This window comes from Bufo bufo, chromosome 9 (assembly GCF_905171765.1).
Source record: "Bufo bufo chromosome 9, aBufBuf1.1, whole genome shotgun sequence".
Taxonomy (NCBI): domain Eukaryota; kingdom Metazoa; phylum Chordata; class Amphibia; order Anura; family Bufonidae; genus Bufo; species Bufo bufo.
In genome coordinates this window covers 29869122-29895055 of record NC_053397.1, presented here as the reverse complement: position 1 = coordinate 29895055, position 25934 = coordinate 29869122, and the positions used below count along the sequence as shown (strand labels likewise).

Below are 25934 nucleotides of genomic sequence, written 5' to 3'. Positions count from 1 at the left end.
ATGGTCATCAATATCAGATCAGCAGGAGTCCAACTCCTGGGGCCGCTGCTGATCAGCTGTTAGGAGAGAGCAGGCGCTCAGTGATTGGTGCAACACGTGGTTTCAAATGAATATAATCTCCGCTGTGACTCCGCCCCCTCATTAATATTCCATGCTCTGCCTCCTTCAGTCATAATAAAGCGCCCTGCCCGGTGACATCACCGGACCAGATGGGCGTGGCTTAGCGCGGTTGGTTGCCGCCTTGTTACCGCCCGTCCAGGCACTTTGAATAATTCATGTGGCTGAGGGTGACGTCACCGGGCTCCCTGCGAAGCGGAAGAAGAGGCTTCGCTCGGCAGAAAGGGGCCCGGTACGTTACCGAACGTGGAATTGCAGCGCTTCCGGCTGAGAGTTGGAGATTTGAAAACTGGGCATTAGAAATGTCGGGTGAAGGTAGGACGGGCACGATTGTAACATTTAGGGCATTGTTGTACACGTACTCCAATCTTCCCAATCCCGGACAACCCCTTAGTAAATAAAAAAAATGCATCTTGTCCTGCAAAAAAAATAAGCCCTCATGTAACTGAGTGGAAAAATAAAAAAGTTAAGGCTATTGGAACGTGGGGAGGAAAAATCCAAAATGTAAAAAATGGAAATGGGCCCGGTCTTTAAGGGGTTAATGTTTTTAGAGGTGTCTCAACTCTCCCTTGACAGCAAATGTCATGGCAAAGAAGGGTTAGGCATACTGGCTTTCAACATGCCCGATATTTTGTTCACACGGGAAATAAGCCACCAACAGAGGCGTCTGGCCCTTTCTCCACTGACAACACATGCACTCGTATATGGTGGGAAGGAATAGTTGTCGGCTGAACAATCTATTCTTCTATCCGCCATTTATCGTTCTTCCTATTCAGGAGTTTGCCGGTTCTGTGTTAGATTCCTTGTCCTGGGTCTTTGTGGGGCCTTTGTAATGTTCAGTCATGTGTAGCTCTGTAACAACCACAATTTGCATCTGTAGATCATGTTCTAAAAATGTGCATAAACAAAAACCAGATGTGAGCAGCGCACATTCCTGGGAGGAACTACCCCTGGGATCTCTCGTTTTATACGACATTCCATGATGGAATATCATCTTTTTAAGTAATTTCTCCAAACAGAGCGAAACTTTTTTATATTTTTATTATTTAACCCTGTGAGGTCTCATCAGTGCTGAATGTTGTATTCTTAAAGTCCCTACACACTCTTTATGTGCATTCTGGGAAAATATTCAATACCTATTTTTTCATTGTAGTGTAGGAAGTAAATTTCCTTTTTAGAAGTTTTTGGGAAAAAGTTTATAGCTACAGTGTCCAAACACATTCGTTTTTTTTTTTCTTTTCCTAGCTAACAGATAAATACTGTAACTGATCCACTTTTGTCTATTTCTGGTCGATTACACCTCAAATCGTACAAGAAAACTTGGTGCACAAGACTTGGAAGGGCTGATAAAATTAGTCTCTTATAATTTCCAAGTTTCCATTGGTTGATCAATTGTACCATATATCTTGCAAAAAGAAAAAAAGCAACACGAGAGATGATCTGGATAGATTATCAGCTTCTGATCGGCGGGGGTCCGACACCCAGGACCCCCGCCGATCAGCTGTTTGAGAAGGCAGCAGTGCTCCAGCTGGCCGAGTGACGTCACGACTTGTATCAACTGGCCTGGGCGCAGCTAAGCTCCATTCAGGGGAACAGAGCTTAGCTGCGCCCAGGCCAGTGATACTAGTCGTGACGTCACTGGGCCTGCGGTAAACAGTGAGAAGGCCGCGGTGCTGCTGGAGCACTGCTGCCTTCTCAAACAGCTGATCAGGGGGGGGTCCCGGGTGTCGGATCCCCGCAGATCAGATGCTGACGATCTATCCAGAGGATAGATCATCAGTTTAAACAAAGTGCAGAACCCCTTTAAAGAAAATCTGTTGCCATCAACCAGGCACCATGCCTTGTATGGGTGGCTCAGCTGAATGCAATGATGGCTTTCACTTACTGATTTGTTGCTTCATTCTGGAGAAAAAGTACTTTTATCCAAAAGTAAATAAGAAGTTCAGTGCACCGAGGGCTGACCCAAGACCCTTTGTGCTACCTTACTCCTCCTGCTTCCTCTGCCAGCTCTTTCCTCTCCTTATTGATTGGGCCATAGTCCTCTCACCTGGACCTGTCAATGAAGGAGAGGGAAGGTCTGGCAGATGAGCAATGGTGCACTGCCCTTGGTGCACTTAACTTCCCATTGACTTTTGGATTAAAGTAGTTTTTCTCCAGAATGAAGCAATGGATCACTAAGGGTACTTTCACACTAGCGGTTTTCTTTTCCGGCATTGAGTTCCGTCCTAGGGGCTCAATACCGGAAAATAACTGATCAGGATTATCCCAATGCATTCTGAATGGAGAGCAATCCGTTCAGGATGCATCAGGATGTCTTCAGTTCAGTCACTGAACGGAGTTTTGGACGGAGGAAATACCACAGCATACTGCGGTATAATCTCCGTCCAAAATTCCGGATCCGTTGCCAGAATGACTGATCCGGCATTCATTTACATAGAAATGTATTAGTGCCGAATCTGGCATTAAAAATACTGCAATGCCGGATCCGTCCTTTCGCATGCGCAGACCAGTAAAAATGTGAAAAAATATATATATATATATATATATATATATATATATATATATATATATATATATATATATATATATATATATATACGATATATACGGATCATTTTCTCCAGGTGACATGCGGAGAGACTGATCCGTTCTTGCAATGCATTTGTAAGACTGATCCGCATCCGTCTACAAATGCTTTAAGTTTGCATGCAGATTGCCGGACGGAACTGCTTGCCGGAACACTCTGCCGCAAGTGTAAAAGTAGCCTTAGGCCTCTTGCACACGACCGTATGGCTTTATCAGTATTTTGCGGTCCGCAAAAAATACGGATGACGTCAGTGTGCATTCCGTTTTTTTTTGCGGAACTGAACAGCTGGCTCCTGATGGAACAGTACTATCCTTGTCCTTTATGCGGACAATATTAGGACATGTTCTATCTTTGAACGAAATGGAAGGCATACGGAGTACCTTACGTTTTTTTAATTTTTTTTTGCGGATCCTTTTGAAATGAATGGTTCCGCATACGGAACGTAAACTGAAAAAAAAAAAAGTTTGTGTGCAAGAGGCCTTGGTGAAAGCTATTACTTTCCACTGATCTAGCCCTACAAGGCATTGTGCCTGGTTTATCAGTGACTTTAACCCTTTAACCAATAATGTGAGCAAAAAATGTTTTCTCTGGTAACAATTATCCGTATAGATTCGGACACCAACCATAGACTTGGAGACTATGGCTTTAATCACCAAATCAAATTGTGACCTGATTGTCCAAATTACTTAATATTATTAAAATGATCTAATGTTGCTAAGCTCTGTAGATGAATCTGTCAACCAAGGTTGAGCAGAACCATCATTTGCCACCAGTGTAGAACCTATGTAAGACCAAAGCTGGCTGCCATAGTTTTCTGTAACTGTGCTGATAAAGCTCATTACCCGTATTGATATTTTGGCCTTTTGTCTTGCAGCCTACACTGAGGGGAACGTGGGAGCACTACATGAAAACAGACATGGAAGCTCGGTGCAGATACGAAGACGTAAGGCGGCCAGTGAACCCTACTGGTCCTACTCAGGTACATTGATTTGCTGCTTTGTCGTGATGATGTAAAAATTGAGCATCCATTACTTTTAAATGTGTTACTAAGAGACTAAATGTAATGTTTGTGTGTTTGTCATGATAGAGGTTGTAGTTTCCCATCAGCTGAAGAACCTCTTGTTGGAGTCCTCTGTGGTTGGTCTGTGAATGTGGGTTTTGTGAATTGAATCTGGATAGTGAATGTGTATTCTCCTCCAATCCACACCTCAAGGTTCATAGCCTGATATCCTCACTCTTGGGGACTGATCTTCAGCAGGCAATTTCTTAAAGGGGTATTCCCTTCTGGTAAAGTGATGACATAGTGCTAGGACCGTGATGGCTAACCTCCAGCACTCCAGCTGTGGTAAAACTATGACTCCCGAGATGCCTCCTTGCTTGGCTGTTCTCAGCACTCCATAGAAATTAATGGAGCATGCTGGGAGTCGTAGTTTTACCACAGCTGGAGTGCCCGGAGGTTAGCCATCACGGTGCTAGGGTATGGCATTGCGTTATAATTGGTTGGGTCAAACATCTGGGAGACCCACCGATCCTGAGACTGAATTGATTGCAGCACTGATTTAGCGCTGCACACTTGAATGGAGCTGTGCTGGCGGTCCCCTATACACCCAGCCGGTGGCTGGGTCACTCCTGTGGAGGAAAAGGTTGTAAAGTGTCTGAGGTCCCATCAGTTTCTGTGATCGGTAGGGATCTGACCTCTTTGACCCCGTCAATCAAGTGATAACCTAACAATTGGGTTAATTTCGGTGGATCCTAGAATGTCCAGATGGAGGCATAAGGCGACTTTGAAGCAAGAAACTAAACTATACTGATAAGTGATGTAGCTGGTTAGTCCGACACACAGCACAAGCGTCAGAGTTTCTGCTAATCCCAGAACTTTCTGGTTTCATGACCAACAATGTGAACTGCAGGTCAGTCCACCCTCCCGGAAAATCGTGACTCAGTTTTGCTAGGTTTCATTACTGACCTCAGATTTCTCCAGCTACTCATGTGAACAGCAGAGACCTCCAAAGTCTGTGACCAATGTATCAGCTGTAATGTTGGTGAGCTTTAGGCCCCTTTTCACACGAGCGAGTTTTCCGTGTGGGTGCAATGCGTGACGTGAACGCATAGCACCCGCACTGAATCCTGACCCATTCATTTCAATGGGGCTGTGTCCATGAGCGTTTATTTTTTTCACGCATCAGTTCTGCGTTGCGTGAAAAACGCAGCATGTTCTATATTCTGCGTTTTTGACGCAGCCCTGGCCCCATAGAAGTGAATGGGGCTTCAGTGAAAAACTCATTGCATCCGGAAGCAAGTGCGGGTGCAATGTGTTTTTCACTCATGGTTGCTAAGAGATGTTGTTTGTACAACTTCATATTTTTTTTTTTTTTTCACGCGCGTGAAAAACGCTTTGCAGAAAAAACTGACTGAACTTGCTTGCAAAATGGTGCGAGTTTCACTGAACGCATCCGGAGCCAATTCGTCACGCTTGTGTGAAAGAGGACATACCGTGTGCTCTGCAAAATTCTGTGTGAGAGCTTCTCTCAGCTGGAGATTCTGAGCTGTCTCTATGTGTAGCTGAAAGATCCCTTTTAGTATAACATTAATGGGAACTAATAGATACTGGATTTTCAGACAGATGTAGAAGAACGTAGAAACCTTAAAATTGAATCTTCAGGAAGACCGCGTTAAATGTTATCATGAAATTGTCTCCTATAACTTAAGATTTCGGTTCTGTGCTTGAATACAAAGCACCAGATGGTTAGACTTTCTGGAAAATTGGATGCCAGGTTAAAGGAATGATATTGTTTTGGGCTTGCTCTATGCTACATATAGCTTTTTGTTTCCTTACCTATAGATTCTGTAAGCAAACTGTGTTAATCCCATGCATTTTCCTATTTAGCGTTGCCACTTTGTGGCTCCACGTAACTACCACTGTCGCCCTGTTATTATCACAGTCTGCTTCTATTTGCCATTCGAAGAGGAAAACCATACATGCAATTTGATAAGTTTCCAGTCGCAAAATATAATCATAATCTTAATCTTGAAATTAAAGCATGCCAGTGATTTTAATAAAGTCCTTCTCCTTGCATCTCAAGTGTACAGATTTTGGCTGCCTCAGAACCATTAAAACCAATGCTATTGATCTCCTGGTGATATTTTATCCTCTAGTGTGTTACAATGTGACATCATTTCCCAGAACGAACAGCAAAAGAGAAACAGACAATATCGGAATAGAACTGTAAGGATTAAGATGGGAGAAACTGACCTTTTTTTTTTCTAAAATAACACGGTTTACCTACTATTACCTCCTTTAAAACTCCCATGGGGCACAATAGCAAATTGAGCTTAGGGTATTTTAACACTAGCGTTGTTGTATTCTGGATGACGGATCTAGAAATGCGTATGCAAACAGATATCTTTTTTTTATTTTCTGGATCAGTTAGACTTATGCATTGAAATACTGAATCCCTCTTAAATAATAGGAGTAATGGATCCGGTATAAAAAAAATTCAAAGTTAGAAAGAACAGAGCATGCGCAGACCGGAAAACCGGATTTCCGGAACACTTGGTACCGGATCCGGCATTAATACATTTCAGTGGAAATTAAAGCCTGATCTGGCAAGTGCGGTAGTGTTCTGGGATTTTGGCCGGATAAAATACCACAGCATGCTGCGGTATTTTGTTCGGTCAAATACCGTACAAGGGACAGAACGGAAGACATCCTGATGCATACTGAACTTATTGCTTTCCATTCAGAATGCATTGGGGCAAAACTGATGCATTTTTTTCCGGTATTGAGACCCTTTATCAGATTTCAATACCGGAAAAGAATAACGCTAGTGTGAAAGTACCCTTAAAGCAGTGGAATTGTATAAGGCTCTGTTCATATTGGCATCATGGTTCCATTGCCCATGATGGTCAAAATAACATAATTTAATGCCTAGAACATCCAGAAGAGTCCATTATTATTGACATCCATTAATATTTGTTGCAAGTTGGATCATATCATTTATGGATCCTGTTAAGAGGTTATTGTTGAAGCTTTAGAAAATGTATTTTAGTTGGGTCATGTGAGGCATCATTTTCCTTTCTGGACTTCATTGATTTAGATACTAGGGGTTTCTCTGGTTCATGACACCATCGTTGCCATCACAAATATGGTTCCTGATCAAAACGGATGTTTCTCAACCAAACTCAATCTTCCACTACCTCCAACAAGTCATGTTTTAAGCGTTAAAGTGCATTGGGAATTGTCACATGTGGTCCTTCAGTGAGGGATCCTCAAATCATGACATTTTGGGGAACACTTGAGGACTGCAGTTCAGAAATGTGAAACCTTCCAAACCATGTATAGAGAATCCTTCCAAAGGTTCCTGTAATACTTGACAAAGAGGGGTTATTTGTTTAGAGGACAGTAAGGACCATGTCATAATTCCATGAAGGTGTTGGGGTCATGGACCAATGCATGCAGTATCTAGAATGGCCACATCACAGGTAAAAAAGAGAGAATGAGAGACAAAACTGTACATTTTGTACACTGTAACTCTCTTGTCAAGTAGGGTTATTTGGAGCCATAGTTCATAGCCATGATAAGTCCATGAAGATGCTGAGGTCTTGATCTGGTGTGACCAAGTCTAGCATGGGAAAACGTATAAATACGATTTTTGAGGTTATAGAACCAACCTTCACCCTTACTACAACTTTGCAGGATTGATTCTCAAAAGCTTGGTAAACCTATATTTTTTTTTATATATTAAAAGAACATAATGAATGGTTGTGGACTGTGATGCCTGTGCTCATGAACCCTTCCAAACAAGTTCTCGATCACTCACGATAACCTTATAGCAGGCACATTCTGTTCCGAGGGTCATGGAAAATTTCAGTAAGTTTTTGGCAAAGACCCTAAGCTATTAACATTGAAAGTTAAGATTTTAAAATTTTGCCTAACTTTTGCTCTGTTCCCCTGAGACTCTTCAAATATGGTGCTTATTAATTAAAGCACAAGAGCAATTGTCACGTCTTGGTGGTCATTAATAAGTGATAAATCTTTTGTTCTTAAGGGAGGAAACTTGAGAATCCTTGGCTTTCTGAACATTTTGATATGAAACACATTATGCTATTAAATCTTCTTGTCCCCACTGAATTAAAAAGTTAAAAATATATCAACTTGGGAATTTCATGTAAATATTTGTGCTATAAAACTTTAGCTGTTGGCTCATTATAATAACAAACTCATTGAAAACTGATGTAATCATCCTGGTATCCATAATCCAGTAAGAAGTTTCAACCCCCAGACCAGCCAAAATACTTATTGAGCCCCTGTGACGGAACTCAAATACCGGAAAAAAAACTGATCAGTTTTATCCTAATGCATTTTGAATGGAGAGCATTCCGTTCAGGATGCATCAGTTCAGTCCCTCTTACGTTTTTTCTCTCCGGCCAAAAATCCTGGACACTTGCCGGAATGCCGGATCCGTCATTAATTTCCATTGAAATGTATTTGTGCTGGATCCGGCATTAAAATTGCAGACCTTTTTAAATCTGTGAAAAAAATAAAAACCGAATCCGTTTTTCCAGATGACACCGGAGAGACTGATCCGGTATTTCAATGCATTTGCGTCCGGATTGCCGGAATCCTCTGCCGCAAGTGTGAAAGTAGCCTTAGGCTACTTTTACATCTGTTTTTCTGCTGGATCCGGGTGGGTTCAGCAAAAAATGCTTCAGTGATGATTATAAAACCGTCTGCATCTGTTATGAACGAACGGATCCGGGTGTATTATCTTTAAAATAGCCATGACGGATCTGGCATTAAAACGATTTGTAAGTTAATAGGTGACGAATCCGTTTTTCTTTTGTGTCGAGAAAACTGATTCGGCACTATTGACTTACGTTGTGTGTCATGCCGGATTAGTCTTGCTCCGCATCCCGTGCCGGACAGAAAAAAGCTTCTTACAGAGTTTTTCTGTTCAGTATGGGAAAGCAACCAAATGGAACTGAATGCATTCTGGTGCACTCCGTTCCGTTCAGTTTGGTCCCCATTCATTGTCGAACTGAAGAGTTTTCCTCCGGTATTGAGATCCTATGTGAAAGTAGTTTTAGTGATCCAAGTTCCAGTCTCAATGATGCTGGGAGAATGGGACAGATTTTGACGCTGTGAATTCCAGCCCAACAGATCACCATGATGATGCAAGGAGTTTGGGCCATTTACACCCTTCAAGCAACTAATCCAGGGATGGCCAACCTGCGGTTCTCCAGCGGTTGTAAAACTACAACTCCCACCATGAAACATCCAAAGTCGATTCACATAAAACTTTGTTTCAATACTGTAAGGAGCAAGCGCCGAATCCTGGCACTAATGCTGGAAACAGGCCAGGTTCCTGCCGAGCCCCATTATAGTCCATGGGCTTCGGCAGGGTCAGGTAGTATTCTGTCTACCGGCAGGCTTTTTCTCTGCCAGACGAATTTACCGCTAGTGTGAAACTAGCCTAATACAAGACAAATTTGCAATATTGCTTTAGTTTTTATTTTATTTTTTAACTGCAAAAGTCTACACACCCTGTGATGAGTTTTACACAGTCCACTCTCTGAGAGTTCTTAAATTCTGAGCCCTGCCGCACACATGTACCGAAATATAGGGCACCTTTTAAGAGCCATTTCCTCACCCTTTTTGACAGTGTGTAATGTTTTTACTTGTCCGGATGTCCGTAGCTGGATGTCCTATAATTTTTCCCCTACAGTTCTCCAGCGGTTTCTGGTTGTCATTTAGCAGCGATGATGGAATTTACTGGACCTCAACTTTTTGAATGTCCTCTTATGCTGTGGGTTCTTAATTCTGCCTTGGACAAGAGGCTCTCCAGGGGATCTACCGGGTCATGTTTTTATACATATATTTTATTTTGCTGAATGTGCTTCAGACATCAGTGCGATGCCGCCAGACAGCGCTGAATATATTTCTCTGCTCTTTAGGTAAAGGGCTGTCAGCGGATGCTGTTAGTAGATCGGCTGGAAGGGCAGAAGACCATGAAAGCAGCTTTATGTTTTCATTACACCGTGATGTATATCTGGTGAATATAGCAAAGGGGTGACCTGCAAAAGAATCACATTTATTTAACATATTCCCCTTATTTGTTATTGGGCCTTATCTTTCAAAGCTGTCTAAGTGGAAGACTGTCTTGGTCACCCATAGCAACCAATCAGAGCTCAGCTTTTATTTCTTAACCTGCTCTGGAAAAATGAAAGCTGATCTCTGATTGGTTACTATGGCCAGCAATGACAATCTTACAGTTAGGCCAGATGCACACAACCATTGCATTTTTTGCGGTCCACAAATTGCAGATACGCAAAACACGGATACCAGCCAAGAGCATGCAGACGTTTTCTTCTCGCTCCTTTACAAATGTTCTTTCCTTGTCCGCAAAACAGACAAGAATAGGACATGTTCTATTATTTTTTTTTTTTATGGGACCACAGAACGGACATACACCATGATGTGTTCGCATCTTTTGTGGCCCCAAGATGTAAACAAAAACCACGGTCGTGTGCACGCACATTTTTTAAAACTTTGCATTCCAAGAGCTATAACTTTTTAGTTTTTTCATCAATGTACTTGTATAAGGTCTTATTTTTTGCAGGACAAGTTATAGTACATGTAATGATCGATTAAAGCAAGCTGTTTAGCTAAAAAAAACTTTATTTACGTCAGTAAAAAGGCGTATTAGTGGTCACTAAGGGGTTAAATTGTTTTAATAAATGAGACCTGTCTTTGCGGCCCATAGCAACCAATCACAGCGCAGATTTCATTTTTCAAGAGCAACATGAGAGATGAAAGCTGCTCTGTGATTGGTTACTGTGAACAACAAATAATTTTTGTTTCATGAAATTCCCTGATTGGGAGGCAATTTCTAAAGATTGGTGTTTCGTATACCATTCTTGATCTAGTTTTGCTCTGGATTGAGATATGCAGACCTCTTAATAAATTTTGCACATCTCTACCTCCCCCATGTGCCAGAAAGTAATTTTTTTTTTGAGCTTTAGAGGGAATCTGTCACCAGCGACCTCCCTATCCAACTGTTTGCGTAGACATGTAGCTGTAGATCACCTGATTAAAACACTGTTCTTGTTTTGTTCCGAGGCTCCGTTCCAGAGCCCTGATAGTTTTTCTTAATATGCAAATTAAGCCTTTGGTGCAATGAGGGCTTTGCCATTGCTCTTCTTGCACCCAAACACCACTCATTTCTGTGGCCAGCCTCTTCCTTGCTGATTTGCCCTTTCAATCAAAGTAACGGTGTGTGGGGCTGGCCACAGAAAGACCTCCCTATCCAATTCTGAGTATTTCCCATTCATCTGAAGGTGAATTGCTGAAGTCCACGTCCATGCCTTAGAAACAACCCCCTTCTGATTATGGAAAATAATTTAGTACGAAGAAATTTCTGCAATAAATCAGCCAAGTGTCACTAGCACCTTGGCACTGGCTTTATAGGTTTCAGCATACTTGCTTTCCTAGGCTGCATTAAGATGCAAGAAGCTGGAATTCGAGTCTGTGATAAAATGTGCCTAGAGGCAGAACTCCACCTTAGCTGTAGAGGCCGTATATTCCTTCAGAGCCCCCGCGCCCATTGACTGTTAATTAGCCAAGTCCTTGCGTTGCTTTCTCCCAGCCATCCGAATCATTGCTATCTTGTCTTGTTGTACATCAGCCAGCTGCTTTCTTAGCCAGGGACCTTGGTACAAAGACTGCACTCACTGTGCGTGGGAACCAGAGGGGACTGGCCACCATTAACCTGACTCTGGTCACTGCATCTTATTATTTCTCTGTAATTGCTTACTGAGGGTCAGAAGTAATAAATGGCAATTGTAAAGTTGTAGCCGTTGACCAGTCAAGGTCTTCTATAAAAAGATATCCATACAACAGATCCATAGAGAGAATGTTGAAGCACCCAGTACCTCAAGATTTTCACCCAACCTGGCTTAGGTTTCCAGATGACATGATGAATACCCATAATGGGACAATGCTTTCTAGAAACCAGTAAAAAACGTTCCTCGTTATATTGCAGTTTTGGGCTGGGTTATCAGACTCTCTCTGGATTATAAAAAAACACATTTAAAGAACTTTATTAGTATTAAAATATACAAAACTGCAGAATTACTGGTTGGGCAGCAGACCAGGTTTGTTTTTGTCCTGAAGAGCCAAGCTAGACTTCTTGTCTGAACTTCCAGTCTTGGGGAGGTTCTTCAAAATGAACCCTGTATCGCTACTTTAGTGTGTTGGTCTGATCAGTGTATGGAACTTTTCTGGTTTATTATGCATTTGAAGATAACGTCTTTTTAAGATTGGGAATCAGTCCATAAATTGGCAATCAAACCTTGCTCTACACTTCTCGTTAACTTTTTGTACAAATCTCATTACATTAGGGGCTCCAGGCTTTTCGGTCTAGGGCTGGGATACAGATTCCAGAACTAATTGGCCTCATTGTACTTCTGTTCTTCAGACTAAGAAATTAGGCCAGTGCATATTAATTTGCATTAATAGACTTGAATGGGACTGAGCTGCAGTACCAGGGCACAGCCACTACTGAAAGTATGGCTCTTCATTGAGCGCTTTGGCCCCTTCAATCCGCTAAGCGGTGGGGTCCTGGAAGTCAGGCAGAATCCACGAGGTAAAATGCTAGGGCTGAATATAACTCTTCACTAGAGTTGAGCGAACCCGAACTACAAAGTTCGGGTTCGTACCGAACTTTGCCAGTTCGGGTACCCGAACCCGGACTTTTTCACTGAAGCTCAGTGTTCAGTTGATTTTCCGTTATAACTTGGTTATAATGGAAAATGATAGCATTCTTAAAACAGAAGACTGGTCCTGAAGAAAAGAAGATACCGGCTTTGCGATCAAGTTGATTTAGGTTATTTTTTTTTATATATTTTTTTTTAACCCCGGCCTCAATAGACATTTTATTTAGCATTCTGTTTTTAGAATGCTATTATTTAATAGAATGCTATTAACTTCCACGGGTTCGCTCAACCCTACTCTGGACCTCCTATATCTGTGATGGCTAACCTCCGGCACTCCAGCTGAGGTAAAACTACGACTCCAAAGATGTACGTTTAATTGGCTTTTCTCAGAACTCCATAGAAATGAATGGAGCATGCTGGGAGTCGTAGTTTCACTGCAGCTAGAGTTCCGGAGGTTAGCCTTCACTGTCAAATATAAAGAGACCCACCCCAGACAGTTGCTTTAAAGGGGACCTGTCACCATGAGAATTCTATCCAGTCTACCAGCAGCAGGGTGAGTTGAGCACTTTGATTATATAATTTTGTGGAAGAATATTCAGTGTAAGTTGATTTAAATGTTTGTGCTTTTTATGCTTAGGAGTCCAGGACCGCCCCCTGGACTACTAAGAACTGAAGGTATTTCCGTTCCGAAGTTAAAAGTTCTACTGAATCTTTTCCCACGAAACTATATATCGATCTTCTCAGCTGCTCCTGTTCTAGAATATGAAGCTGGGATATCTGAATGCATCTTTAACATAACATCTTCCCTTTAAAGGGCATCTGTCAGCAGTTTTGGTTGACCTGTTACATGTGCGCTTGGCAACTGAAGGCATCTGTGTTGGTCCCATGTTCATATTTGTCCACATTGCTGAGACAAATGTCCGGTCATCCTCTGTCTTCACGCACTGCTGTCCAGTTTGCCAGGTTTTATTGCTGCGCTGTCGTCACAGCGTCGCTCTTAGCTGTAGCTTCTTTATCGTCTCTGACTCATTGTTACAGTGTTTTTACTCCCAAAGATCAGAAGGCGAATTGTGATCCTTTCTCTTTAAGTCCAGGGCATTTATTGGAAAAGTCACTTTTGATGAGCATTAAAATACTCCTAATGTCAATATTTTTTTGACGGTTATTGCTGTGTGATTTACGACTCCTTTGCATTCTTAATTAAATTTATATGTCTTTAGCTGGTGTGTGAAGACGTTCCGTTCCGACCAAGAGCCAGGCCTTTATGATATTTGTCAACGCTGCATTTTTCCGGCACCTTGGCATGATTCTGCCACATCCAGCACTTTTCAGCATTGGCGTTTTGCGTGCAAATTGTTTTACTCCTGAAGTGAATTAGTTCTGGATATTGAATCTCATTTGTAATTATACAAGAGGTGCTTAGGGTTTTTTTTTGTTATGTATATTCACATCTCTATAATATTTGTTGCATTGTGTCGATGGGTGTTCTGTGAAATGAAAGCATAATTACTATGTTTGTTGTGTTTATAGTGTACTTATTAAAGGGGTGTTTGAGGCTGAACTCTCATTCGCTATTGTCGAACAGATGCTACAATGCAAAGTTTGTGAGCACAGCTTGTCATATCACATCTGTGGATTTACGTGGGACTGCAGGCAAAGCTGCACTGTTATTTCAGGCCGATACAATGCATCACAAAAAGATGGAGGAGTTGAACTTTGCTACATATCTATTTACGCTACATATATTTCAAATGCAAGGTAAATTTGAAGGGGTTGTCATGTCTCATCATGGTTTATGCCCCCATTGTCTTATAGGTGTGGTTCCCAGCGCTGGGACCCGCACCAATATCGAGAACAGAGCATCGTAAGTACTGGAGGGCGCACTGCACATGCGCAGCCGCCCTCCATTCATTTTCTATGAGGCCGCCGAAAGTAGCAGAGCCTATTCTTGTCGGGCACATAGAAGTGAATGGCAGGCGGTGGTGGCCGGTCACTCCCATTCACTTCTATGGGGAGAGCAATTGTTGTCCGGACAGGAGTCCTCTAGCCACCACCTTGCGGGGCTCTGTTGCCGATAGGGACCTGCACCTATAAGACAATGGAGGCATATCCTTCGATATGCCCCCTTTGTCTGCGATGAGACAACCCCTTTAAGGCTAAGTCGACACGTCCTAGTTTTATTTTATTTATTTTTTATATTTTTTTTTTAAGCGATGTACAGCATAATAAGTCTATAGGATTTTCCGGTTGCTACGTACGTGCAGATTTGCTGATGCAGATTGGATGTTTAGATCTGCAGCATTATCAGATTTCTTCCGTAAAGGCCTCGTGCATACGTGTCCATATTGCAGTCTGCATAACATGGATCCGCAAAATACAGCAGATACCTTCCGTGTGAATTCTGCTTTTTTCACACTCCACTAGTAATGGTTATTCTTATCTGCAAAACGGGCAAAAATATCTGTATTTTGCATAATGGACATACGGATGCGAACAGCAATCTGACACCCATGTTTGTTTGGTCCGTGGGCATCCACAAAAAAATGCAGATCAGACACTGATGCAAATTATGGTTGCTTGCATGAGGCCTTTGGCAAGTTTCACACTGGCTCTTTGAAAAGGCACCAGCACTCGCTGTAGCACCGCGGCTTTCCTTAGGACGTCGCGTTCATCGGTCACATGGCCCAAGCAGGGCTCGGCTCTATTGAAGTGAATAGGGCTGAGCTGAGAGGCCAAGCACAGCCACCATCCAATGTACGGTGCTGTGCTTGGTGAGCAGGGATATTCTTGCGGAGCCACTGCCTTCTCATACAGCTGATTGGCGGGGGGCCGAGTTGTTGGACCCCCACTGATTAGACACTGATGACTTATCCAGAGGATTGGTCAGCAGTAGAAAAGTTTTGGAAATCCCCTTTACAGGGAGTGCAGAATTATTAGGCAAGTTGTATTTTTGAGGATTAATTTTATTATTGAACAACAACCATGTTCTCAATGAACCCAAAAAACTCATTAATATCAAAGCTGAATATTTTTGGAAGTAGTTTTTAGTTTGTTTTTAGTTTTAGCTATTTTAGGGGGATATCTGTGTGTGCAGGTGACTATTACTGTGCATAATTATTAGGCAACTTAACAAAAAACAAATATATACTCATTTCAATTATTTATTTTTACCAGTGAAACCAATATAACATCTCAACATTCACAAATATACATTTCTGACATTCAAAAACAAAACAAAAACAAATCAGTGACCAATATAGCCACCTTTCTTTGCAAGGACACTCAAAAGCCTGCCATCCATGGATTCTGTCAGTATTTTGATCTGTTCACCATCAACATTGCGTGCAGCAGCAACTACAGCCTCCCAGACACTGTTCAGAGAGGTGTACTGTTTTCCCTCCTTGTAAATCTCACATTTGATGATGGACCACAGGTTCTCAATGGGGTTCAGATCAGGTGAACAAGGAGGCCATGTCATTAGATTTTCTTCTTTTATACCCTTTCTTGCCAGCCACGCTGTGGAGTACTTGGACGCGTGTGATGGAGCATTGTCCTGCATGAAAATCATGTTTTTCTTGAAGGATGCAGACTTCTTCCTGTACCACTGCTTGAAGAAGGTGTCTTCCAGAAACTGGCAGTAGGACTGGGAGTTGAGCTTGACTCCATCCTCAACCCGAAAAGGCCCCACAAGCTCATCTTTGATACCAGCCCAAACCAGTACTCCACCTCCATCTTGCTGGCGTCTGAGTCGGACTGGAGCTCTCTGCCCTTTACCAATCTAGCCACGGGCCCATCCATCTGGCCCATCAAGACTCACTCTCATTTCATCAGTCCATAAAACCTTAGAAAAATCAGTCTGGAGATATTTCTTGGCCCAGTCTTGACGTTTCAGCTTGTGTGTCTTGTTCAGTGGTGGTCGTCTTTCAGCCTTTCTTACCTTGGCCATGTCTCTGAGTATTGCACACCTTGTGCTTTTGGGCACTCCAGTGATGTTGCAGCTCTGAAATATGGCCAATCTGGTGGCAAGTAGCATCTTGGCAGCTGCACGCTTGACTTTTCTCAGTTCATGGGCAGTTATTTTGCGCCTTGGTTTTTCCACACGCTTCTTGCGACCCTGTTGACTATTTTGAATGAAACGCTTGATTGTTCGATGATCACGCTTCAGAAGCTTTGCAATTTTAAGAGTGCTGCATCCCTCTGCAAGATATCTCACTATTTTTTACTTTTCTGAGCCTGTCAAGTCCTTCTTTTGACCCATTTTGCCAAAGGAAAGGAAGTTGCCTAATAATTATGCACACCTGATATAGGGTGTTGATGTCATTAGACCACACCCCTTCTCATTACAGAGATGCACATCACCTAATATGCTTAATTGGTAGTAGGCTTTCGAGCCTATACAGCTTGGAGTAAGACAACATGCATAAAGAGGATGATGTGGTCAAAATACTCATTTGCCTAATAATTCTGCACGCAGTGTAATTGCAAAGATTTTTATTGTTTTTCAATATAGCAGTTACAACCATCCATCAGTCTCCTATTATTCAAGCATGAGAATCATCCAGGTTACACAAGTTTTGCATTACAGGACTGAATCACATTTATGTCTTTAATCCAGAATCTAACAGTAGAGTAGAAAACCAAAACATAAATAATAATTAAAACCCACAGTATGGTGTCCAAGTGATTGACAGCAATTTCCAAAGACAGAGTGTCCTAACGGTCAGGATCTGGCGAGTGGTCAGCATTCGAGGACGACGAAGGACTAGTTCCGCTAGTGATGGATTAGGCTACTTTCACACTGGCGTTTTTGGGTCAGTTTGTGAGATCCGTTTCAGGGCTCTCACAAGCGGCCTAAAACGGATAAGTTTAGCCCCAATGCATTCTGAATGGATAAGGATCCGCTCAGAATGCATCAGTTTGCCTCCGATCAGCCTCCATTCCGCTCTGGAGGCAGACGCCAAAACGCAGCTTGCAGCGTTTTGATGTCCGCCTGACGATGCAGAGCCAAACGGATCCGTCCTGACTTACAATGTAAGTCAATGGGGACGGATCCGTTTTCACTGACACAATATGGTGCAATTGAAAATGGATCCGTCCCCCATTGCCTTTCAGTGTAAGTCAAAATGGATCCATTTGCATTATCATGAACAAAATAAAACATTTTTGTTTTGTTTATGGTAATGCAAACGGATCCGTTCTGAACGGATACCAGCGTTTGCATTATAGGTGCGGATCCGTCTGTGCAGATACCAGACGGATCTGCACCTAACGCAGGTGTGAAAGTAGCCTTAGCTAGGTCACATACCAGCGACTTGACATCCATGCCATCCATATAGAGTGGAATTTTGACATGGAGGACTGCTGTGGGGAGAACATTTTCTCGTACATACAGGTGGAATTCACCAGAGCAACCATCTTGGTTAAGGTGGGACTTTGGGGCTTTTCCAATGTCGGGTGATGACCAATTTAGTCTCCATAAGTATGAGTTGTCACTATTCTATACAGGCGAGCTATGCTGTCGATATCGATGAAGAGAAGTGCAGTCTGTGGGAAGTAAATTCAGCCATCAGAGCTTTAGGGCAATCTTAGGGCAGGACCACAGTATGTGAAGGAGAGATCCCCTACCTCCACATACCCTCCAGCAGTAAGGAGACGAGGTAGGAAACATTATATGGAGTCTGCTGGGTGTGTAGTACCATCTCAGACTGGTTTTAAATATCGCTTCCTGGTGTGCTACACAGCGGAAAGCAGGGGTAATGGTACGAAAGACAGTATGCCATTGGTCAAATGAGAGACTTTTGCAGGTCTGTTTCCCACTTCACCAAATGAGACTGCTTGTCCCATCCTTTTTCCTGGATGAGGAGATTATAGAAGAGAGAAATGCCCTCCTCCCTTCCTAGGGAATCCCTCATGGAGGTATCTTTATGGATGTGTAGTGAGGTTCCCTCATTTCTCACCAGCACGGATCTAATCTTCAGGAACTTATAAAATTCCCTATGGGGAATCTGGTAGGCCTCATGTATGTAAGAGAAGGACAACATATTGTCTGGACCCATCATATCCTGGGCTTCTTTAATGCCCTGGGTAGTCCAGGTCTGGAGATCTAGTCCCAGAACATGGTCTGTCAAGCAAGCTGTAGATATGGTGGAGGCAGGTATGGTCCTCAAGTCAGTTGACACATCTAAATAGTTTTTCCAGGTTGTTACAGATACCTGCACCGCGGACAGAGGGGATGTATATAGACCTAACCCCATGCCGTCCCTATCAGAGCAAAGAGTAGAGAGGTTAAGAGAGGTCTTCTCTATCAAGACCCAGTGTTTCTCTTCATAGTCTTGCCACCAGTGGACCATTTGGTCTAGTAGACAGGCTGTATAGTAATGTTTCAGGTTCGGTACCCCCAGTCCTCCCCTAGTTTTATGCATTGTTAGTCAAGTATGCCACTCTAGGGTGTTTTAGAGTCCCAAATGAAATTCACCATTTGTCTTCGGGCTGAAAAGGTCAAGGAGCTTGGGCAAAAGCAGCATTTTGTACGCCCCCACCTTGCCAAACCATGAGATTAGGCAGGACTTAATGTCCCTGATGTCTTTCTGCAGTCCCTCGAGTAGGGGGAGGGGGGATTGGTGTGGAACGTCTGTGACGTGAGGTAGGTTAGCTGGATTCCCAAGTATGATATACTTTCCCATTGCCAATCTAGAGGGAACAGGTCTTCGAGCTGCAACAGCTGATCAGGGGGAATATTTACCGGTAGGCTCTGGGACTTATCGAAGTTCAGTTTGTAGTAGGAGATTCGGCCAAAGGTGTCTAATAGGCTAAATACTCTTTGAAGAGAGGTCCTAGGGTTGGTACAGATGACAATGTCATCCGCAAAGAGCGCAAGCTTGTGCTCTTTAGATCCCACTGTGATGCCCGATTTTATATCCAGGTCCCAATGGATTAATTCTGTCAGGGGTTTAATAGATGGCACGAAGAACAAGGGGGACATCCTTGTCTGGTGCCATTTGTCAGGGGAAAGGCAGTAGATAGAGCTGCATTGGTAAAAACTTTGGCACAGGGGTTAGAATATAGTGCAGAAATGGCTGAGTAAATTGGGCCAGAGAACCCGAATTTCTGTAACACCGAGAAGGCATAAGGCCAGTTAATTTGATGAAATGCGACCTCGGCATCCAGCGTCAGGAATGTAGTCTGGGTACCTGAGGTTTTATCGAAATCGATGAGGGGATGATTGACAGGAGCCTGTCCGCTAGAACCTTTGCATAGATCTTGACATCACAATTCAGCAGTGAGATTGGCCGGTAGCTGGTAGTCTGTAAGGGCGATTTACCTGGCTTTAGGATAGTCATTATGAGTGCTTCCAGCATTTCCGTCAGAAAGGAACCGGATTCCATTGCTGTAGTAGAGTACACAGGAAGAAGATGTTTAATGAGAAGAGGGCCATACTTTTTGTAGTAAAGGGATGAAAATCTGTTGGGACCCGGAGCCTTATTAAGAGGGAGCGAGCGGATCACCACCATTATTTCCTCAGGGGATATTGGCTTGTTAAGGGCATCCAATTAATCTGGAAGCAGCTGGGGGAGGTTAATCTTATCCAGGTAGGAGTTTATATCCAGTTGAGTGAGCTGGGCAGTATTCCGATCCTCACCTAAATTGTATAGGTGGGAATAGAAGTCTCAAAGCATTGGCTATATCTCTAGGGGCAGAAACTGGGTTCCCTGTTTGTGGGGTGATGGAGACCTTGTATCCTCAATTTTAATGTTAGTGACTTTAGCCGTTTCGCTAGGAGCGCTCCCGATTTTAATTTTTTTTTATCTTGTGCATAGTATTGGAATTTGAGACGTCGAAGGGATTTCTCATACGCATACATGAGGTTTCTCAAATGCAACCTTGCCTTATGACTGTTCTATAAAGTAAAGGGCTGAACCTCTGGGGTGTTATTTATAGTAAAAAATTCTTTAAGGAAAGTCTCCACTTCGCCGCTGATAGACAGCATGGATAGGAGGTGAGTATTGAGTCTCCACACATAATCCGAAATTCTAGAGGGGGAGTCAGATAATGTCAACACTATTGGAGCATGGTCTGACCACTGGATAGAACCAATTTCCACAGAGGTCCTGTCTATAAGGGATCTGCCCACCCAAAACATGTCTATGCGAGAGTAGGTTTTATGGACGCAGGTGTAATCCTTTTCATTAACATGTAGGAGACGCCATATGTCATACAGATCATGGGCCACTTTCGCCACCCAGATCCTGCGGGACGAAGGGCCTGCAGTAGAGTCTAGGGAGGCGTTACAGATGGCATTAAATTCACCACAGATCACCACGTTGCCCTTCTGCACTTTTTGCAGTTTGCACTGCAGGTGCTGAAGGAAGCGTTCCGTGTGTGAGTTGGGTGCGTAGACATTCACTAAGGTATATTCAGGATTATTGATGAGACGATGTACAATTATGTATCTGCTACTTGGGTCAATCCAGGTTTGGTATATCTGGACTGCCACTGACTCTTTGAAGGTGATAAGCACTCCTCTCTTTTTCTTAGGCAAGGATGAGTGAATGATGAGGGTAGTCCCTATGGTGGAGCTTGGGTGGGTTAGAGGATGAGATATGTGTCTCCTGCAAGCAAGCAATATCGCAGTTTTGGGATTTCAGTTCCCGCCACATTGCAGAACGCTTAAAAGGTCTATTCAGTCCCCTCACATTTAAAGAGAGACACTTAAGTACCATCTTTTAGTTACAAAAGAGAGAGATGAATATGAGCTGGAACAAGTTCTCATAGTTTGAGGGGGCTGTCTAGCTACATCAGCAGATATGGCATGGTAAGGCTACTTTCACACTAGCGCTTCAGTTTTGTCCCCATTCATTGTTAATGGGGACAAAACTGAACAGAATGGAATGCTCCAAAATGCACTCCGTTCCGTTTTAGTTGCGTTATCATACCGGAGAGCAAACCACAGCATGTTGTAGTTTGCTTTCCGTCCTGGGATGCGGAGCAAGAAGGATCTGGCATGACCCCCAATGCAAGTCAATGGGGACGGATCAGTTTTCTCTGACATATCTGAAGAGGTAAACGTGCTGCAAGTTGCTCCGGTAGTCGCTTGGCGAGATGAAGGAGCTGCCAGTCCCGGAGCTCACATACTAAGCTGCCATCTGAGGTGTCGGCCAAGCCACGCCGCCTAAAAATCCCCTTTAAATTGAGCTGGGCTGTAGGACCAGACGAGAGTGATGTTGCCTGCTTTCTTCCAGGAACATCATCTATGTTGGAGAAAATTGTAGTACAGCAGGGGCTCCATCATTTCAGGATGCTTCCTTGACCTGGGCCACCATCCTTCTTCTTTTTTTTTTTTTTCTTCGAGAGCCATCTTTGCATTACTAAAGGGCTTACAAGGGGGGTTGAGCCACCACATATGCACTTCGGTAGTGTTTTGGTTGGCTTTGGTTCTGCATTGATTGCTTATGTATACATTTGGCCTAGAGCAGAGATGCCCAATCTGCGGCCCTCCAGCTGTTGCAAAACTACAACTCCAGCTATCAGCCTACAGCCGGGCATGGTGGGAGTTGTAGTTTTACAACAGCTGGAGGGCCGCAGGTTGGCCAGCCCTGGCCTAGAGGGCTCTGTCCTAACCGCTGCATCCCTGTAATGTAATGCAATGCTCTTTATGCTTCTGCCTCTAAGTTGATGTAGACTTGACTGTAAACTAATGATTAATGACAAACTCTTGATGGGCAAACCAGCTGAATCAACCAGCTGCTCTGGAGATGGAGGCCATAAAATATGAAATTATTGGTTTTCCTACACTTCCTTTATTATCGCTCGTGATTTAACTTGACGGTGAAATCTGCATTATCGCCGTAGTTTTTCCTTTCACATCTGTATTATTTTTGTAGTGTGTCAAACCTTTACACTTTAAAATTCTGATAATTTTTAATCACATGCGTTTGAAAGACTAAAAATTAAGTCTTAAGAAAATTAGAATTTTACACATGGGCAGACAATGCTACCCAGAGGCCTACTTTTCATTTTCCATGAATATTAATTTTAATAACACATGCCAGATAGAGGATTGTTTTATACTAATGCATACAATTTGCAGTTTTGAACAGAGCTGCAATATGACAACTTGGAGGAAAATAATTTGTCTGTAAGGCAGACATTTATACATTGTTAATTGAAAGGAGCTCTCCATATAGAGTCTACATACTAGACCGTAGGGCCTGTACACCTGGGAGAATGGGTTATTGCTCACAAGGGCAGATAGGTGATGATGTGCAAATGTCACCTTTTGCGCAGTGCTATATAGTCAGGGGGAAAAAAAACTTTTTGTGCTACTTTTTGTGTGATTCCTCTCAAGCAGGGCCGGCACGTGCACAGGATGCCTCACTTGTCCTTTGGGAAGCTGACAGAAATGGCTCTGACGGTCTGGGTGTCTTGTGCGTTCCCAATCCTACAGTATGAGTAGGAAGTTGCACTTACTGCCATATCCTACCTTCCAATCGTCCAGGTTTTGCTAAATGGGTCACAAAGTGGGTGGGACTTTTGCAAATTTGCATTAAAGGGGTTATCCGATTCCTGAAATGCTTCCCCTTACACACAATATACTTACCCTGCTCCCCGGCACCCACATGCTCTTGGTCCCTACACGGCCGCCGTTGCTTCTCCCCATGCGTGGTTGAAAACATTCGGTGTCTGGAGGGAGGCTTAGCCAATGGCAGGCGGTGACGCGAGGCTCGTCCCTGTCGACGCCTGTCATTGCCCCCCCGTGGCTCTATCTGTATGTCTCGGTATGTTGGGTATAAACCTTTCAAAGGGGCCTACTCACTCTGTATGATGGCGACCATCAAGTCATAAGAGATGACCAAATACAGGATGATACCTTGTGAAATCAGTTCAGACTTCTAGGTTTGACCCTTTTTTCTAAGGGTACGGCCTGATCCACCTGCGGCAGCAAACTGTGCGTTCATTGGCTACGATGGGTGCATGGGGCTTGCACACGTGTGGCCAGCCGTGCCGTCTAATTTAATTTCCAATACAGAAGTTGGTATAACAGAATCCTATTCAATTTAAAGGGATTTCCCATCGTATGGAAGTATTGAAATATTTCTGATCTACCTGAAGAATAACTTACACCATTGCCCCAGCACCGATAAAGATCCCGACTCAAGCTTCTTGGTATTTTGTTTGAGTGTTTCCCCGCAGAGACGTTTTTGTTGTGCTTCTATCATGCTGAGCATCTTCTAAAAAAGCTCCAAGCTATAAAATAATAAAAGATGCTCATTTTTTATTCCACAGGTCAAGCCATTTTTGCAGTCTGCTTCAATGGGAGTCGCTCACACAAATGCCTAGTGCTCCCCACTGTCCCTGCTGTGAATACAGTAGATGGAAGTTGGAAAAGAATCATAAAGTTAGATTTATTATTTGTTCAGCATTTGATTCCTGACAGAATACATGAATTGACACTGAAACATTTGAAAACTGGCTTTCGGCATGGGAATAGAAGCACCGGATCACTCGGTGCCTCAGTCAACACGTCCAAGAACTGTATTTTTAATGGGATTGAGAAGCCCGTGTGGAGGTCAATTATTTTACAGCCTCCGTAACTCTATCTGTTCAGTAGTAGGCCAAATATACTTGAAGTAAATATCTGTACGCCTCCATTTGAAATTCTCTCAGCATGATGGCACTATTCTTTTCTAGAAGCTTTACTACAAATGCACCATATATGTATGAAACCATAGGCCATGTGCTACTGTACTAGGTCTTGGCATACAGGTCAGTCTGTTCTTTAAAGGGTCACTGTACTTTCAGTAAACTTTTGATATGTTTATAGGGACATATAAAAAGTTTAGATCGGCGCTGGGACGCCCACCAATAACTAGAACAAGGGGAGAAAAGTGCTCGCTTAGCACGTTCTCTTTCCTCACTGCAGGACATCAATAGAAAGACGATGGGCCCATCTCACTTCTGTCTCTTGCAGCGAGGGGAGAGAATGCAGTAAGCGAGCCCTTCTCTCCTTTCATTATAGAGATCGGTGGAGTTCAGTGCTCAGACCACCACTGATCTAAACGTTTGATATGTCCCTATAACATATCAAAAGTTTACTGAAATTACAGTGACCTTTTAAACTTGGAGGTGGCCACTTATCCATCCATCCATCCATCCATGCATCCATCAAAGCTTTGGTTACATGGGGTTATTGCTTGGCAGAAATGTTGTGTTCCCTCCCTGCCGCTTCTGGTTCATGACTGTGAAGTGGCCTACTCATAAGCTGTGCAGGTATCTCCGTAAGAAATATTTCTCTAGTCTATCCTAGGGTGCTCAGTAAAGGAACCCCACCAACTGCCTGGTTAGACAGAAATGACCTGCCATGAGGATTTAGAAATCTGTAGCAAGTCAGTTTTATGTGTGGATTTCACCCTTTGCAATGCATGGGTGAGATCTGCATCAAGTCCAAAACAATAACTGCAAGTAACAAATGTTCTTGAGGTGGTTGGGGGTCGGAGCGGTTTGATCTCTACTGATCAGTTGGTTACCCCCTATCCTGTGGACAGGGGATGATTTCAAAACATGGCACAACTCCTTTAAGTGGTCCGTGACTTGTGGAGGTGCTATACTAGACATAGCTCATGGACAGGAGAAAATTAGGCATGCCTTTTAAGTGTACCTCCACTATCATTAGTGAAAACTATTTGAGTGGTGGTTCCCTATTGCAATGGTGATAACCTTCTCACTCCCAGTCTATAATTTGCACAACATTTAGACTATGTAGTTAAAGGCTGCTGACAGGTTGCTGACACATATACTTGCAGAGGTGGACTGGGAACTTTAAAGTGGCCTTGGGAAAAAGTGTCCCATGTTGTAGATGGGTCCAAATTGACAGACCGAAAGGCCAACATAAGTAGACAGATCCAGCAATACTCTAGTGCAGCACACAATACTTCCTCAGCAGAGCCAAATACCACAGTGCAGCACACAATACCTCCTCGGCAGAGCCAAATACAACGGTGCAGCACAAAATACCTTCTCGGCATAGCCAAATGCCACAGTGCATCACAAAATACTACTGTCCACGATGCAGCATTTAAGGCTACTTTCACACTTGCGTTGTTCTTTTCCGGCATAGAGTTCCGTCACAGGGGCTCTATACCGGAAAAGAACTGATCAGGTATGTCCCCATGCATTCTGAATGGAGAGTAATCCGTTCAGTTTGCATCAGGATGTCTTCAGTTCAGTCGTTTTGACTGATCAGGCAAAAGAGAAAACCGTAGCATGCTACGGTTTTATCTCCGGCTAAAAAAACTGAAGACTTGCCTGAATGCCTGATCAGGCATTTTTTCCCATAGGAATGTATTAGTGCCGGATCCGGCATTCAGAATACCGGAATGCCGGATCCGTCCTTCCGGTATGCGCATGCGCAGACTGAAAAAAAGGTGAAAAAATAAATGCCGGATCCGTTTTTGCCGGATGCCACCGGAAAGACGGATCCGGCATTTCAATGCATTTTTTCGACTGATCAGGCATTTTC

The 25934-nt window shown here is 43.2% G+C and overlaps 1 protein-coding gene across 2 annotated transcripts in view; it reads left to right on the top strand.

Moving 5' to 3' along the window:
• Positions 1-25934, top strand: part of PTPRG (protein tyrosine phosphatase receptor type G) — a 494056-nt gene that overhangs the window by 88724 nt on the left and 379398 nt on the right. For both annotated transcript variants that reach the window (XM_040407763.1, XM_040407764.1), the window contains exon 2: positions 3579-3683. In XM_040407763.1, coding sequence (XP_040263697.1) covers positions 3579-3683 — 105 coding nt within the window. The remainder of the gene's footprint in view (positions 1-3578; positions 3684-25934) is intronic.